This window comes from Panthera tigris, chromosome A2 (assembly GCF_018350195.1).
Source record: "Panthera tigris isolate Pti1 chromosome A2, P.tigris_Pti1_mat1.1, whole genome shotgun sequence".
Lineage (NCBI taxonomy): Eukaryota > Metazoa > Chordata > Mammalia > Carnivora > Felidae > Panthera > Panthera tigris.
The window spans coordinates 16,379,721-16,397,381 of NC_056661.1; the positions used below are offsets into that span (position 1 = coordinate 16,379,721).

General features: G+C 59.5%; 1 protein-coding gene across 7 annotated transcripts; it reads left to right on the forward strand.

Moving 5' to 3' along the window:
* Positions 1 to 6,031: 6,031 nt before the first annotated feature.
* PTH1R (parathyroid hormone 1 receptor) lies at positions 6,032 to 17,382 on the forward strand. 7 transcript variants are annotated; one of them, XM_042978778.1, is made up of 16 exons: positions 6,032 to 6,141; positions 6,664 to 6,784; positions 7,295 to 7,513; positions 7,678 to 7,780; positions 9,704 to 9,838; positions 11,446 to 11,556; positions 11,660 to 11,778; positions 11,934 to 12,028; positions 12,223 to 12,418; positions 12,924 to 13,077; positions 14,612 to 14,672; positions 15,012 to 15,078; positions 15,354 to 15,448; positions 16,064 to 16,205; positions 16,323 to 16,364; positions 16,870 to 17,382. In XM_042978778.1, exons 4-16 carry the CDS (start codon positions 7,696 to 7,698, stop codon positions 17,245 to 17,247), a joined length of 1,680 nt encoding a protein of 559 aa, XP_042834712.1. In that variant the 5' UTR covers positions 6,032 to 6,141; positions 6,664 to 6,784; positions 7,295 to 7,513; positions 7,678 to 7,695; the 3' UTR covers positions 17,248 to 17,382. The 7 variants fall into 7 exon arrangements, with proteins under 7 accessions (XP_042834712.1, XP_042834713.1, XP_042834714.1 ...); XM_042978779.1 differs by lacking the exon at positions 7,295 to 7,513 and having other exon boundaries at positions 7,658 to 7,780; XM_042978780.1 differs by lacking the exon at positions 7,295 to 7,513 and having other exon boundaries at positions 7,688 to 7,780.
* Positions 17,383 to 17,661: the final 279 nt, after the last annotated feature.

A 17,661-nucleotide genomic window follows, 5' to 3' on the forward strand; every position in this document is an offset into this window, starting at 1 on the left:
TTTATGGGAAAGGGCCCTGAGGTTCAGGCAGTGAATCTGTGGCAGAGGTGGGTCTTGAACCCACATCTTCAGACTCTTGCACCAAGCTTCTTCCTCCAAAGCAAGATCCCCATGTCCCACTGTGGGTTATTTAATTTTCCTTCCTTCCTTCCTTCCTTCCTTCCTTCCTTCCTTCCTTCCTTCCTTCTTTTCCTTCTTTTTTCCCTCTTTCCCTTTTCTTTCTTCCTCTCTTTCTTTCTTTCTTTCTTTCTTTCTTTCTTTCTTTCTTTCTTTCTTTCTTTCTTTCTTTCTTTCTTTCTTTCTTTTCCTTTCCTCCCTCCCTCCCTCCCTTCTCTTTCCTTTCTTCCTTCCTTCCTTCCATAAAATCCTTGTTATTTTACTTTTTAAAAATTTTTTTATTGAACAACTGATACTTGAATATGTTCTTTCTTATAAAAGAGTCACATAGTACAGAGTAAACAGAATTCACCCTTGATGGCTCCCAAGCCCCAGGGCCCCCTCTAGAGAAGATCATTTTTAACAGTCGGGTCTGTGGGTGTCCTCCCAGACCTTTTCCTGTATATTTCCAAAAGGTACTTTTTTGTGTACATATAAAGCAGACAGTTTTGTTCTGTCGTTTTCTGCTTGTTGTCAAATGAATGGTGTCTGTTTGTAGGTAAAGCTCTGCCATGTGCATTTTTTTGCATAAAGGTATGTCTTAGAGATCTTCTTGCCAGGAAACATAAATCTATTTTTTAATGGTGCATAGTATTCCAAAATCTGGGATGCATTAAGCAGTCCCCAGAAATGTATATTTAGATCTTTTCTGCATAGGGGTGTGTGTGTGTGTGTGTGTGTGTGTGTGTGAGATTCCAGATGGGGGGGGCAGAGGAGCTCCTTGAAACGCCCTCCCGTGGCCCCGTGTGACCATTTCTCCGCAGGGTATTTCTAGATTCTGTCATTGCTGGGTCTGAGAACATTCACGTTTTTTTATCTTAATAGACATGGCCAAACTGGCTTCTAGAAAGCTTGTGCAAGTTTATACTCACAATACCAGGAGGGACCAGGAGGGTCTCTCCCCAACACCCTCTGTCTCACGGGGGAAGCATGAGGATTTTCACCTTTGCCATTCTGATAGGTGAAAAATGGTGCGTCTTGTCATTTTAATTTGCCAATTACCCATAAGCTTTAGGACTTTACGTTGGTCTATTGTCCCTCTTCTAAGAGCTTGCACAGAGCCATTACTCACTCCTCTTTCCATAGCTCATTTGTCTTTTTTGTATTGATTTGTTCAAGCTTTTTATATCACCTGCCCTTAAACACCTCCCCCCACCCCAACACACACACCCCAGCTCTGGGAACGGCCTGTGGACAGAGCAGGAGGAGGGGAGCCGAGCCCTCCCGGGAACTTGGGTTTTCTTCGGAATGTTTTAATGAGGCGTCAAGTGGCCTCCCCCAGATTCCTGTTGTGGGCCTTCTGGGGACACTCCCTGGTCCAGCCACCGCATCAGGAAAGCAGCTCTTTCAGAGAGAGAGTCCCTAGGAAAAAGAAAGGGTGGGGTGGGGTTTTTGCAGACCCCTGAAATTGTCTGTAAAATACCGTGTGACTGAGAGAGGGTGCAAAGCCCCCCTCAGACTCGCAAAGACACCAGAAACCTCCAAACCCTAAAGACCCCCAACTCTGGGACCGGCCTGAGCGGAGGTGAGAGCTGGTGGATCCTATTCTGCTGACCAGGCGTACGGTTAAGTTAGGCTGTACTATCCTTCTGGGCCTTGGTCCTCAGGGCCAGGTAGAGGCCGCCTGTGAAGATCCACCGGGTCCAGCAGCCAACTCCGCCATCCCAGGTTCCATCCCACCTCCTGCCCTGAAGGCGTCCACGCTGGCCAGGATGAGAGGCGTCACAGTGCCTCCCCCCCCCCCCAACCCCTCCCAGCCCTGAACACAGGCAGCCTGTTCAGGAAGGCCTGGAGAGGGGGAGGAAAAGTCAGCACTTGTCAGCGGTGGCGGGGCAGGAGTGTCCCCGGCAGGGAGCCCGTCCCAGCCTGCTCGGGCCAGCCGGACAGACAGAGGGCAGCAAGGGGCGGGGAGCAGTCCCTAGCCAGCTGGCACGGGAGATATCGAGGGGTGCCAGCACAGGTCCCAGTAGTGGAACCTGGAGAAGAGGTGCAGGAAGGCCAGGAGGTCACGGGGGGGTCTCCTGTGAGCCAAGGTTTTCCCCTCCTGGCTTTTGTGGAGGTACAGCTCTCCTCGCTCCAAACACCAGGGCACAACTGTCCTCTGTCCCATTAAAGCCGAGCACAAGATGCCATCACCAACACCATCGCCGTGTGGTCGCCTCTGTCTGCCCCCACCCCTGAATTACCTTTCTGCCTCGGAGCCTCTGCTGGGAGGCTCTTGCCTGGTGCAGCAAGAGGTAGAATCCAGAAGGACTCTGGAAAGCCGGAATTGAGGCTTGCACTAGAGGATCCATGGGGCCTGGTGCTTCCTCAAGCAGACTGGCCCTCTTCTTTTTAACTGTGACTCTCGGCCTCAGTGTCCCCATTTGTCAGATGGGGATGTGGTGGAAGATAAAGGAGATGTAGATAAAGCTCCACGGGCAACGGGGTGGGTGCCAATAGGCAGAGGGGCTAGACGGATGCCAGGCAGGTCTGCTTTCTCTAGAGGTGATGAGGAAGCCGACAGCCGCCTTCCCCCATGGGACCAGGGCGAACCCTGGCAGAGGGATGGGTGAGATGACCCAAGAGGACATCTCGAGTCTGACACCACTCAGTGGAAGAAGCCCCTTTCCCAAAGGCAGGGGTGTCGGCAGCTGAAGAAGTAGCCCTTGTATTTCCTTCTTAGTTTTGCCTGGAGGAGAATGTAGGCATGTCTGGGATCACAGACAGCAAATGTGTGGAATTTGGCAGTTAGGAGAGGAGCTGAGAGGAGTGGCCCTCATTTGGTCAGTGGCATGGAACTGGCTCTCTCCACCACAGCTGTCACCGTCACACCTCCATCACCACCCCTGGCCTCCCCGTCCTCACCTCCACCCCCACTGCCACCACACGAGGACGCTCATCCCCAACTGGGAGACTGTCCTCAGTGGGACTTCTCTGGGAGCTCAGGTAGAAGGAACTGCTCCCCCCCGACCCCGTCCCCATCCCAGGGGAGGGGTAATGAGCAGATGGCCTTTTCTCTTCGTCTGGGCTTCTGAACTCAGGAAATGAGAAACACATCCGGGCCTCTTGACCACACACTAGTCTCTCCCTGGGACAGCAGCTTCTATGTTTGTAAATAACATACTGGCTTCCAGCCTCCACCTGCACCCTGCCTGGAGCCCCACAGACACCAGCTCATTGCTCCCAGGCTGCCCTCTCCCTATTCCTCCAGCTCAGGGCTGAAGTCAGGGCATCACCCCACCCCTTGCGTGTTCACAAACTGCACATCGTGCACACATGTGCACAGAGGAAGGCTCTGTGTTGGGGGGTCCACCATGGGGAGTGTGCTACAGCAAGGGGCACTGAAGCCGAGCCGTATATCGGTTAGGTCAGGAGAAGTCAGCCCTGACTCCAGACCATAAGAGGGATGTGGGAGGGGGGATTTGGGGCACCTGGTGCTGGGGCTGGGTGGCCCCCTCATTGGTGGGTGACCCCTGGCTATGATCCATCCCTGGGTCCCTCAGTCCTCACCCCTGACACCCAAGATCTGCCAGTACTCTAGATCTAAACTGAGTCCCCACTCAGTTTATTTAAACTGAGCCAGCGTGAGTCCCCCGCACCAGGAGCTGGGCCAGAAAGACCTGAACTCTGCTGGGAAAGGGGAAGAAGGGCTGGTTAGGTCCGGGGAGGGAGGAGCAGACAGAGTCGACAGGCCAGGAGGGGAAATCGATCTGCCTTCACTTTCCCCTTCACACTCGGGAGATAAGGCCTCCTCAGTCAGGGCAGAGGCAGATGAAGGACCCTGTTACCCGCCAAGCCCAAGCCTGGGGGGCCTTGCAGTGACTTGCAGTCTTACTGGGAATCCAGCTTGGATCGCCCCAAAAACTCACCAGGCACACTTCACCCAGCAGGCCCTCCTGTACTTCCTCCTCCCCCGCCTTCTGGAGTCCTGCCTCCCATCCACCCCTCACTGTGGGTCCCTGGACTTAGTCATCTACTCGGTCTCCCTCTGCCATTCTAGGTCCCCAGCCTGGAGCCACCTGCAGTGCCCAGCAGCAGGGGAGCCCATAGCAAGTGGGAGAGCCACGACTTGGCGGTGGTGGTGCTGCTAAGGGGAGCAGTTATAGCGACCAGCTCGGCCCCGACCCAACCCCTGTCCAGGCTGTCCATGCAGTACCTCACTGAATGCTCACGACAGCCCTATCATCCCCCTGTTCGCACAGGTGGAAAACTGAGGCACAAGGGTTAAGCAACTTCCCTAGACACAGAGCCCATCAGTGGTGGAGGTGGGATTCAAGGTCCAGTGGTGGCCAGCAGAATGTCCCTGGATGAGGAGAGGGCACAGCTGGAGGGAGGGACGAATGGGGGCACTGCGGGCAGGGGAGCTGTACTCAAGGGCAGTGGGAATGAACTTGGCATGGAACTGTCCTCCTTTCCTTGGGAAAGTGCTTCCTTGATTCTGGCTTGGGTTCTTGCTGCAGTGGCAGTCCTGAGTGGCAATGGGTCCTACAACTTCAGGGAGGTCAGAGGTGGGGCCACCATCCCTGTGGATAAATGGAGAAGTTTGGGGGCCATGAGGTGCCTCCCTTCTCCTGAGTGTCCCCAGCCCCACCGTGGAAGCCAGACTCCAGAAAAGAGCGGTGCCTCCCCTTGGCCATAGAGAGGATAAAGCAGCAGCAGTTAAGTGGAGGCTGAGCGGACGCCTTGGGCCTGTGAGGGAGCGTGTGGTTAGTTCCTGGTCATCACCCAGCCAGCACGCTTTGCCAAATGGGCAGTTTTCAACCCATGACTGCTCACATCAGTGGGCTAGTCTATTAGGAGGGCTGGTGTGCCAGCCTTTGGGGACTGGTAGGAGCTTCAGTCACTCAGGAGCTTTCCATCAGCTGGCAAAAAGATGGGGCATTATCTGTTTGTCTTGAGAGAGATGGAGATGGGCAGAAGAAGGGGTGGGGAGGGGGGTGCGGTGAGGGAGTAAGGATAAGGCAATGGTAGAGGTGGTACCGACAGTGGTTATGGGGCTGGTGGCAATAATGGTGATGGCAGCGGTGGTGCTAATGTTGCCTTTGGTGGGGATTGCGACAGCGGTGATGGTAATGATGCTCTACTGGTCCGGATGGTGCTCATGGTGGTCATGGCGGTCACACTGCTGGTAATAATTAGTGCTCGTGGTGGCAATGGTGCTGGTGCAGGTGGCGGTGGTGATGGGGGTGGTGATGGTTTGTGTTGGCGTTGTCGGTCAAGGTGATGATGGTTGTTGGTGGTGATGGTGGTGGCGTTTATTGATGGAGGTGCCAGTTGTAATGATGGAAATGGTAGTGAAGGGGTGCTATCATGGGTTGGGGTGAGCAGCTCAGCTATGCAGGGATCAGACCCCTCAGGAGCCTGGACCCCCAATGCCAGAGGCACAAAGAGAACTTCTGGTTAACCTTGGAGCCCCGTGAACTAGGGCAGGCCCAGTTGTCCTCCCTCAAGCCCCATCCTGCTCCGCTGCAGCTCAGGGAGGAGCGTGTAGAGCCGGGAAGAAACAGGAGGTGTGGGGGCCACTAGAGAGCACATGACAATCTGCCCCAGCCCTTCCCGGGGTGCCCTGGGCACTGGATCCAGCGGAGATCTCAGGGTCCAACTCAGACTGCAGAGACGGAGCACGGACATCTGATAGTCGCCCCCGTCCCCCCCCCCCCCCCCCCGTAAGGAACCGCCGCATGACACACTTGCAGGGACGCACACGCGGACCTTTGCCCGGGAACACATGTACACATGCATGTTCCCAGACACCCGAGGCTCACGTCCCAGATGCATGCGGGACAGTCCCCACGTGAGAACGCAAAGAGACAAGGGCGCACACGAGCGCGCGAGCCGGCCCGCAGTGGGTGCGCGGCCGCTGGACGCCGCGCCGCCCCTCACGCGCACGCGCACAGACGCGCACGCGCTCCGCTAAGTAAAACCAGCGGAACCCAAGTCCGGCCGAGCCAATTGGAGACTCCTTGGCCCTGGAAGCCGTTGCTGCTGCCACCGAGAGACGCGGTCAATTAACTTCTCCCAGCAGCCGGGCTCCCTGACCCGCCCCGCCCGGCCAGCCCGCCCCTTCCCCAGCCCGCCTCCTTCCTCCCCTGCCTCCCCCTGGCTCTCCGCCCTGCAAAGCTCCCCTCTGACAAGGGACCGGCCCTGCCGTGCGTTGGCTGAGGGGCGGCAGCTCTGCCTGTTGAGAGTCTAAGGGAGCCAGGCTCTGCCCTGTGGAGTGTGAGGGGACACAGCCCTGCTCTTGGGGCTGAGGGGTCTAAGGGGACAGACATGTCCCTGTCCTGGTGTCTGAGGGGACCCGGCTCCAACTTGGGGGGGGGGAGGGGGATGCGAGGGGAATGTATTAACCTCTGTGGGTCCCACTCGTGGAAGTGGCTAGACTTGGTCACACTAAGCTGTCCCCAGGGCAGCATGCTGCCTTTACTCTGACCCGCTTCCAACCCTGTCGGGGGGGGCACAGCTTCAGGGTGCGACCACACCCCGATGCCCGTGATGATCTTGTTCTCCTCCTCAAAATGATTCCAGGGAACCCCAGTGGGTGGCAGCGAGTGCCCAGGGTGCCCAGGTTGGAAGGAAAAGAAGGAAGTATATTCCAGAGGAAACAGTGGGAACTGATACTCTCTTGTTGGCACCGTCAAAATACAGGGTCAGTCGGGCACCTGGGTGGCTCAGTCGGTTTAGCATCTGACTCTTGAGATTTCAGCTCAGATCATGCTCTCACGGTGCGTGAGTTCAAGCCCCGTGTCGGGCTCTGCGCTGATAGAGCAGAGGTGCTTGGGATTCGCTCTTTGTCTCCCGCTCTCTCTCCCAAAATAAGTACACTTAAAAAAAGAAAAAAACACAGGGTCGGCTTGGGTGGAAGGAGCCTCCAGATAAGCAGTGGGATGTGGGTGACTCCCACCCACAGCCCGCAGGGGAGTGTCCGCCCAACCAGACCACTGGCCAGCAATTCCTCAGTCCTCTAGCTTCTGGGACCACAAGGGTGGGAGCGGCTGAGGCACTCACCATTCACTGCAGAGAGCAGTGACTGGGGAGAGGGCCAGGATGGAAATTGGTGACTCCGGAGGTCCCCCAGGGCACTAGGGCTTGAAAGAATCCAGGGCTGGTTTATTTCCCCAGAGTTCACCACTCCTTATCCACCCCCTCTCCCTACCAGGTCCCCAACAGACAGGATCCTGTGAGGATTCATCCTGGGACATTCCATCCCTTTCCCATGTACCCTTAGGGAACAGACTGCACAGAGAGTATCAGTGGCTGCAGCCTACAGGGTCACTAGCGGACAGGCAGGGGACATTCCCCTCCCTCTTTTATCCTGCTGGTGGGACAGGCCCTACTCTTTGGAGCTGCAGATTCCCATCTGTAAAATGGGAGCTTTGTAAGGCAGAGTTCCCAAATTCTAGACTCAAGGCCTTTGGAAAGGGTTGGCGGGGGCGGGGGGGGGGGGGTGTGGGAATCCCTCAGGGAGGTTGGGATGGTTGTAGGACCTGCCTCTGAGCTGGTAAGTAAGTCGTGCCTGCAGTCTGACGTTCAACTTGGTAGGTGGATGCAGATGACGTCATGACCAAAGAGGAGCAGATCTTCCTGCTGCACCGTGCCCAGGCCCAATGCCAGAAGCGGCTCAAAGAAGTCCTGCAGAGGCCAGGTGGGGGCGGAGCCGGAGGGAGGTGGGGCCAAAGAAGGAGGGTCTGGAAGCGAGGTCCGAGGGAGGGAGGGTCCAAATGAAGATGAGAGCCTAGGATGCGGAACCAAGTGGCACCAGGGAAGGGGTGGGGGGGGGGGTGCTGGAAGGGGAGGTCAGGCCAAAGTGGGGTGGGTCAGGTGTCATCAAAGTCAGCAGACTGAAACGCACTGAGCCTTCCCTCCCGTGGCAGGGTTAGGGCGGTATGAAGGCAGCCACAGTCCGAATCATCCCCACAGGCTTAGATCTGGCAAGGCACACCAGGATCAGGGGCACTGACTAGGGTGCCAAATCCCACTGGGGTGCGCTGGGACAGCTTCCTGGAGGAGGAGGTATCCAAGGAAGGTCCAGAAAGATAAGTAGATCTTTGAAGAGGGCCACCTGGTCAGAAGACGAGGCTGAGGTGTCCAGGGTCAGGAGAATTGGGGTGCATGGGGCTGGATGGGGAGGATGGGTACCTGGGACTCTGAGTCATAGTTACTGTCCGGGAGAAGGTGTTTGATCTGAGGTAGGGAGGGCTGCTGCCCACCAGTGCGGCCTCTCCAGGGACCTGTGCTAAGGTGAAGAGGGGGCACTCACCTTCCTTCCTGCCTCCTGCCCTATCTTGCCCTGAGTCCATTTCCTGGAAGAGAAGATGGGAGCTCATTAGCACCCATCCGGGCCTCTGCCGCCTGTCTGATCAGTCTCATGGACCTGGAAGAAGCCCAGACCCACCCTCTCCCCCGCCCCCCCGACTGGCTGTCAAGAACAGTTTCCTGTCTGGAGCTGGCTCTCAGACTGCCGGGGACCCAAGCACACAGTGACACACTTTGTAGCACGTGGACTTTGCTCACAGTCACAGGGATTCACCTGGTCTCTTTGGTCACAGCCCTGTCCACACTGGCCCCACTGGTGACTCCTTGGTTCCCTGCCCTGGTGACTTCAGGGCTTGGGGGTCAGGTGGGCCCCCTCTCTTTGGGTCCCAGCACTCTTCCTAGTTGCGGAAGCCTGGAGGCACCTTGCCCCGCCCCAGCCCACCCCATCCTGATGGAGCCCCTCTCTTCCTGCTCTACCCCATCTTGCTACCCCCTCCCTGCTGATGCCCCAAGGATCAGGCACAGCCATTCCATCCCAGTTGGGGCGTCTGCCCTCAGCTTCCCATTGCTGCCACAGACCCTGACATGGGAGGGCCAGGGGCCCTGCTCAGGCTGTCACTGAAGGGACACAAGTCAGAGAATGAGGGAGACTTTTCAGCGAGGGAGAGAGATCTTGAACATCTCTCTACTGGAGAGAAAGGCCAGCCCAGCTCAGTCTCTGGAGTCCCTCTGTGGACCCTGTGGACCCTTAACTCAAGTATCTCAGGGCAGGGGACGGACGGGTAGGTAGACTTGCCTGAACACCCTTGACAGCTGCACACTCTTGCTGTTGTCGTCCACACCGCCAGCTTCCTGAGCTGCACAATGCTCTGGCCAGGCTGCGTTTTCACAGTTTAACCTCTCCGTGGACATCACCCCTACCGTCCGCTTTTGTCCTGCGCCCCCTGGTGGGGCCTCGTCCTCCTGCATAGGCTCTGGCTCCGACTCCTGGGTCGGAGGACACCGCCTCTGCCCGTGGGTTGCCCACGTTTACTGCTCTGCCGGCTAGTTGATCCCACGCCCGCGTGGTGTTCGTTCCCATTTGAACCTCCTGTTGACAGTCTCCATACCCTCTGCTTACTTTGCACCTGGCAAGTACTTTACAGTTTGTAAAGTGCTTCCTCACCTGTTACCTCAGCTCTTTCAATGGCCTGGGCTGTCAGCAGGACAGGGATGAACCCACACTGCACAAAGGGGGAGTCTGAGGCAGGAGTGTGCCCTGGGTCTCCTGCTGTAGGACAATCGATAGCCATGACTGCCCTGATTTCTCCAGCTGACATAATGGAATCAGACAAAGGATGGGCATCTGCATCCACATCAGGGAAGCCTAAGAAAGACAAGGCATCTGGGAAGCTCTACCCCGAGTCCGAGGAGGACAAGGAGGCGCCCACTGGCAGCAGGCGCCGAGGTATGTCTGTGCTTCCATGCATCCATGGGATACCACCTAGGACCCACCCACCCCGCCGCTCGATCCCCGGCAAGTGAGCTCATGCTCTTCAGCTCTTGTGGAAAAGAAGAGGCTGTGGCCCCCTCCCTTAGGAAAGCAGGGGAGGGGCTGGGAGGAGACAGAGCCCAGGAGGTATGGTGTGGAGGGGGCCGGCAGCTGGATGGGCCCAGACACCCAGGAGATTTGGGCAGAGAACTTGTCCCACATTACCCCAGCGGTGGCCCCAGGGCTGTGGCCCCTCCCATGGAGAGAGATGACAGAGAACCTGGGAGACAGAGGGGCAGGGCCAGATACAAAGACAGGGAGAGACAGACAGGGGACCGGGAGGCACAAACTGGGACTGGCACTCTGTCAGAGGAGGGTCCATCAAAAATAGTATCCTGGGCCATAGACACAGAGCAGGAGAGGATGGAAGCCACGGAGGAGCGGGGCCAGAGAGAGTGAGACAAGGAGAGGAGAAGAAAAGAGAGGGAGGAAGATGCAGGGCAGTGTTGTCCCTCAGGAAGGTAAGGAGAGACAAACGCAGAGCCCAGGCTGCAGCCACAGGGCCGGTTTGAACCGGCTGGGTGGGCAGCAGATTCCAGATGGGCCACATCTGGGAGGCTGTGGTCACCCTGTGGCTCCCCAGGGACCAGAGGGAATTGTGGGCCTAGCCAGGCGGGGCTGGGAATATGGTGCCCAGGACAGAGAGCCTTTCACCAGGCTGGGGTGGGTCCAGCCATCAAGGCAGCCTTCCAGGATGGCTGGAGAGTCCTGTGGCTGGAGCCCTGCAGAGGGAAAGAAGGGAGCTGGGGGGTGGAAAGTAGAAGATTCAGAGGCCGGGGACCCTCCAAGGTCACTTAGTAGCTCTGCTGTGAGGCTGGAGCCCTAAAGTAGGGTAGAATCCCACAGATAGCACTTAGATTTGGGGGGATGATACCTTCCCTACGAATGATCATTGGAGTCTTGTAGCAGGTGCTCAGGGTGGGTCTGGGAGGGGGGTGGAAGCACAGGCTGATATGGTCAGTCCCAGCTACCCGGTGAAGAAGCTGGAATACAAAGAGGGTGGACATCTGCATGAGGTCAGCTGGCACCAGAAGCTAGTCCTCCTGCCTCCTGTCCATGGTCCCTGGGCAACGATCACACGGAAAGCATTCTCAGCTGAGGGAATTAGTCTGGGAACTTCCCCTTCTCCAGGGACACCTGGCGGTGGGACCAAGAGTAGAGGAAAAAGAGAAAGGCCCGGCCAGGGGCTGAGTCCCTGAGGAGGGCAGGGCCCTAGGCTGTATGACTTCAGCAGATCACTTGTCTCTCTTGGCCTCCACCAGTCAATCTAGAAAATAGGGCCATGCCAGTACCTGCATACAGGGGCTGTGGGTGAATTCTATGAGGCCAGGTGGGTGCAGGGCACAGTAGGTAGTAAGGCTCAATACATTCTCTCCAGAATGCTCCAGGCCTGAGTTCTCCAGTCCTGGGGCACACCTGTCCCTGAGGGAGCCAGCGACCACAGGTGTGTTCATTCTTCTGGGTCACTAACCATGGACTTGACTGGTGTCCCCCACCTTGTCTGTCTGTCTCTGTGGGCACAGGGCGCCCCTGCCTGCCCGAGTGGGACCACATCCTTTGCTGGCCGCTGGGGGCACCAGGTGAGGTGGTGGCCGTGCCCTGTCCCGACTACATTTATGACTTCAATCACAAAGGTAAGGCAGGCTGGAGTAGGGTGGGGACCACAGGGGTGCCAGGACTTGGAGCTCAGGGCTCCAGACCTCTCTGCCTGCCCTGACCCTCCCCACGGACCCGCAGGCCATGCCTACCGTCGCTGTGACCGCAATGGCAGCTGGGAACTGGTGCCTGGGCACAACCGGACATGGGCCAACTACAGCGAGTGTGTCAAGTTCCTGACCAATGAGACTCGTGAACGGGTGCGAGCTTTCCCCCTCCCCAACCTGACCTGGATAAGGTCACCCTACCCCATTGGTGACCCCTGAGCTAGGCCTGACTCCTCCGGCAACCTTCACTGGCCTCTTACCCTCCACCTGAGTCCCAGGGCTCTGACGGTGTGTCCCCACCGGCACAGGAGGTGTTTGACCGCCTGGGCATGATCTACACCGTGGGCTACTCTGTCTCCCTGGCCTCCCTCACCGTGGCTGTGCTCATCTTGGCGTACTTCAGGTGGGCGGGGCGAGGGGCGGGGCCGCGCTCGGTGGGCGTGGGCGTGGGTGGGGCCGAGGTCTGGTGCCTCCCTTCCCCTTACCCGGGCGGGGCGTCCCTGCCAGCCGCGCACAGCCTGGCTTCCCGGCCACACACCCCCCCCCCCCCCGCGCGTCCCCGTGCCCTCACCCACGGTGTTGTCGCGCGCCCCGCAGGAGGCTGCACTGCACGCGCAACTACATCCACATGCACCTATTCCTGTCCTTCATGCTTCGCGCCGTGAGCATCTTCGTCAAGGACGCGGTGCTCTACTCGGGGGCCACGCTCGATGAGGCCGAGCGCCTCACCGAGGAAGAGCTGCGCGCCATCGCCCAGGCGCCCCCGCCGCCCGCCGCCGCCGCCGCTGGCTACGTGAGTGCCCCTCCCTCTCACCGGCGGCCCGCGCCCCCCTCCCCCCCTCCCCCCCTCTGGCTTCGCGGGAGACCCACCCTGCCGTCCCTCGCCCGGCACCTCCACTTGCCGCTAGGCCCTCCCCTCTGCCCGTCTCCTCCTGCCATGCCACTGGAGTGAGCCACGCACAGCCACCCGGCACCCTCGACCCCGCTTCCAGCCCCTGCTGCCGTGGGCTTTGTGACTGTCTTCACCTGGCACTTTCCTCAACACTCCTGCCTCAGCCCAGCACGCCCACCTACCCCACCTCTTCACATTGCCCCCTGCCACTGTCCTGAGTGCCCTCCTGCCCCTGGCGACCGCTTTCCCCCTCTCCCTGCACCCCCAGCTCTGCCCTTGACCAGAGTCTGGCCCTTCCTGCCCTCGTGACCAGCACCACTTGTCCTATGTTATGAGCAGCCCTCAGCCCATCTCCAACTTCTGCACATGCAGGCCTGCCTTCTGGCTAACACCACTGCTCTCCTAGGCGGGCTGCAGGGTAGCTGTGACCTTCTTCCTTTACTTCCTGGCCACCAACTACTACTGGATTCTGGTGGAGGGGCTGTACCTGCATAGCCTCATCTTCATGGCCTTCTTCTCAGAGAAGAAGTATCTGTGGGGCTTCACGGTCTTCGGCTGGGGTAGGCAGGCGTGGGGGACAGCGGGGGCTGGGGCAAGGGTGGGGCCATGGGCAGCAGGGTCAAAGGGTCAGGTGCCCACACAGCATATGCCATCCCATCCACCCTTCTGTGAGTCTGACCCCATCCCAGATTCAGGCAACAGGCCTTGGCCAGGGGTCAGGGTTCACCTGGGATTGGCTCAGCCCGGGGTTGGGGTTCACTTGGCCTTGAGGCTCAGCCCAAGAGAAGGAGGGGGTCCTCTCAAGTTAAGATTCAGGTCAGGATCAGAGTGGGATCTCGGGTCAGAGATCACCCTAGGGCCAAGGTTGGGATCTGGGATGCCCCCTCCACCCTGAGCCCTGTTTCCCTACCGATCCCCCTCACTGCCTGCAGGATCCATGACCCAGAACCCCAGGGCGGGCTCTCGGCATCATCTGAGCTTCAGCAGCCCCTCTGAAGAGTGGGTTGCTGGGGCTCTGCACGGCTCCCCCACGGGCTCTGGGATTGAGTTACCGATAATTGTCCATTATTGTTGGCAGCTCCCGAGCTTGGCTGGGCTCCGGGGCAACTGGCCAGACTGGGGCGACTGGCCAGACTGCAAAGGGGTAGGCCCGGTGGCTGAAGCCCTCCTCCCTGCACTCAGCACCCAGAAGCTCTCAGGTCAACAGCCACAGCCCCTTGCCACACCCTGACCTTGTCCTCACCCACAGCAAGCCCCAGAGCTGGGGGAGATCTGGGCCTGGTTCCAGGAACTGACATGGGCTCTGGGGCTAGAAGGTGTCAGGGTGGGCAGGAAACACACAGATTGGGAGCACACAGAGCTTCATGACACAAGAATGTCACAGCTCTTTTTCCCACCATAAACCCAGGTCGCACCCTGCCCCTCCCAAGAGTTCACCTGGCCTAGAATGAAGTGTGAGGGGCTAGAGGGTGGGAACCTGGGCTCCCTTCTAGAGGCAGAGCTCACTGAGAGGTACCATGTGCATTCTGAGCTGACTCGGGCCTGGGAACACCAAGCTTCCCCTGTGGACTTTACTCAGCCTGGAACGACGGTTGTCACTCCATCCAGTCTCATCCGTGGGGGCTAGGGCCTTTCACGCTGGGTGTTGGGGAGGGGGGCGTGCTGGGACAGAAGAATGCTGGCACTGGGCCCCCTCCCCACAAGAGTGCCCCGTGCGGATCACTGCCCTTGAGAGGAGAGCAGGGGGGAATGGGCTGGGCACAGGGAAGTCAGCGATGCCTTATTTTACCCTGTGCCCGGCAGGTCTGCATGTGTGGGTAGGAGACGCAGAGCCAAGGTGAGGGCAGAGGGCTGAACTGGGCGCTGGGCACTAGAGCCTTCAGAGGAGGCTGTTGGGGAAGCAGAGTGGCACATGCCAGCCTGTGGCTCTGTCGCCAAGCAGCCCGTGGCTCCAGGGTGAGGGGGGTCAGGGACGGTGACTGGGTAAGCTAGGGGTCCTCAAGGATGAGAGGGGTCTGGCGAGGAGGGCTGAGGGGGGAGACATCGTGGGCAGCACCTACGGTTCCTCACACGCTGCCCCCTCTGCACCCACAGGTCTGCCCGCCATCTTCGTGGCCGTGTGGGTCAGTGTGAGAGCCAGCCTGGCCAACACCGGGTAGGTCCAGGTGGAGAAGGGGGCCAGCGGGGGCGGGGGGGTTCTGACACAGGCCAGAAATACCCCTGGAGCCCTCTTCCTCTGTGCGGTATGTGAGGGGGCTTCCTGTACCCTGGCCCTGAGTGGGCCCCGCTTCAGTTTTGTATCCAGCGTTGAGTCAGGTGCCCCCTCAGGGTCACAAGAGGCTGCTGCAAAAGAAGCGTGTGAGGGTGGCCTTAGGCCTGGCCACACCCAACACTCGGCTGTCCTCTGTCAGAGCAGACCAGCTCTGGGGCCACTCTGTGGGCAGGCTCAGGGTGGGAACAGGGGGGTGGGAGCTGATGCCTCGGCCTCCCCCAGGTGCTGGGACTTGAGCTCCGGGAACAAGAAGTGGATCATCCAGGTGCCCATCCTGGCCTCCATCGTGGTGAGCAGGGGTGGCAACAGGGCCGGGTGGGGGTATGTGCCACAGGCCCCAGTGCCCAGCCCCTGACGGGGACTCGAGGCTTCCCCGGACCCCAGGACTGGAGCCACAGGCCTGAGAAGCAGCTGCCCCCAACCCCAGTCCGCTGGGGAAACCAAGGGCCCACCTGGGGACGCAGTGGCAGAGCAGAGTCCGGGCAGGGCCGCGTGCCCCGGGGCCCTTGCCCCCACCCCCGGCTGGGGTGCAGCTCGAGATGCAGCCCTCCCTCCCTCCCACAGCTCAACTTCATCCTCTTTATCAACATCGTCCGGGTGCTGGCCACCAAGCTGCGGGAGACCAATGCCGGCCGGTGCGACACGCGGCAGCAGTACCGGTGAGCTGTGCCCGGCAGACCCCGGCTCCTCAGAGCTCAGGGGTCATCAGACCCCGGCACCATGTGAAAAAGCAAAGACAGAGGCCCCAGGAGTGAGCCTGTGTCAGGGAGAGAACCCAGCTCCTGACTCCCTGGCTGGCCCCAGGGATCTCACCCCAGAGCCAACCTGGGCCATTCGGTGCTAGGCCCTGCCCTAGAGCTGGGGTCTGCAAGGGTGAGACAAACCCAGACCTCTCCTTAAAGAGCTGATCGTTCAAGTCTGAGGGACCTGAGGGCCGTGGGTGGCTTCGAGAGGGCGGTGGTTCAGCTAAGACCTGAGGAATGGGCCGTGGGATGAAGAAGGAAGGCAGGGGTGGCGGGGGGGGGGGGGGGGGAGATGAGTGTGTGCCAGTAGGGGGACCGGCAGGTGCAAGCACCAAAGGGCCCTATTAACACTCTGCCAAGACAGCGAAGGGTGGTTGTCCCAGGTTAACTGGATTGTGCTCCACCCTGGCCCGAGCCTCAGGTCCCGTAGTGGCTCCCGAAGCCTGGAGCCTAGGGCTGGCGGGTGGGGACGGCACCGTGCCTACTGAGGGGAAGGGGCTTGTTCCTGACCCACGTGCCCTGCCGGCCCAGGAAGCTGCTCAAATCCACGCTGGTGCTCATGCCGCTCTTTGGTGTCCACTACATCGTCTTCATGGCCACGCCGTACACCGAGGTCTCAGGGACGCTCTGGCAAGTCCAGATGCACTACGAGATGCTCTTCAACTCCTTCCAGGTGCGCAGGCCCTGCCCAAGGCCCGGCCGAAGGTGGGGAGGGCAGCGGAGGAGGGTCCACTCCCACCCTCCCTGGATGCGGCCTCCGGGCCCTGACCCCACGTGCCTCTCTCCACAGGGATTTTTTGTCGCCATCATATACTGTTTCTGCAACGGCGAGGTAAGCGGTGGGCGACGTTGGTACGAGGCAGGGAGAACGGGAAAGCGCCAGGGGCCCCCCAAGTCCTGTCCTTCCATTCTTCTGTTCAGCTCCTCCTATATTCCTCCAAGAACATCCCCGAGAACATTTGTGAAAGCAGAGTCTTTCCAGATGATTCAGGCTTGGGACGTCCTAGGATTTGTGGGCTCTTCGATCTCTGGCATAGCCAGTGTCTTCCCAAGCCCACAGTTGAATCTCCGTAATCCAGACTGAACAACTCAGCCACCCTTGGGGCCATTTGAGCCTTGTAGACTCTGGGCGTGTCAGCTGCCTGAAGCCAGGCACCATGTTCTGAGGATGACGGGATTTTACTTGGCCTTGGAATTTTCCAGTGATATCCCGTGCCTTCGGTTCTATTCAGTGCTGAGTGTTGTAGGGGCAGGGAGGAGGGCACGGCTGGGCCTGGCCGGGGGGCACATGTGGCAGAGGGGTTACCTGACGTCCTGCCCTCCTCCCACCACCCCAGGTACAGGCTGAGATCAAGAAATCCTGGAGCCGCTGGACACTGGCACTGGACTTCAAGCGGAAGGCACGCAGCGGAAGCAGCAGCTACAGCTACGGCCCGATGGTGTCTCACACGAGTGTGACCAACGTAGGCCCCCGCACGGGACTCGGCCTGCCCCTCAGCCCCCGCCTGCTGCCCGCCGCCACCACCAACGGCCACCCCCCGCTCCCCGGCCACACCAAACCGGGGGCCCCGGCCCTCCAGACCACACCACCTGCCGTGGCTGCTCCCAAGGACGATGGGTTCCTCAATGGCTCCTGTTCGGGGCTGGACGAGGAGGCCTCTGCGCCGGAGCGGCCACCTGCCCTGCTGCAGGAGGAGTGGGAGACAGTCATGTGACGGGGGACCTGAGGGTGGGACCCATGGACATGAGGGCCGACAGACGGACCAAGAGACGGGTGGTTGGACGGTTGCCCACTCAGGGCTGGGGCTGGGAAGACAAAACAGGAAAAAAAAAAAAAAAGGGAAAAGGAAGCAGCGTGTCGCTTCCTGTGGTCTGAACTGGGGACTTGGGAGGGGAGGGGCAGGAGCATCGGAGAAGTTCATGGGTGTCACCTCAGGAGGGACTCTGGGGGCCACAGGCACAGTGGAGCAGGAAAGACCTGGGAGAGGCCTATAGTGGCTGGAGTTTGCTGGGGTCACACAGGGACCCGGTGGAGCCATGCAGGGGCGGGGCCCCAACCTTTCCCTGCCACCCTTGGATGCTTCTGGTTGGACCGAGGCCCCCAGGGGGACCCAGGCTCCTCCGGGCCA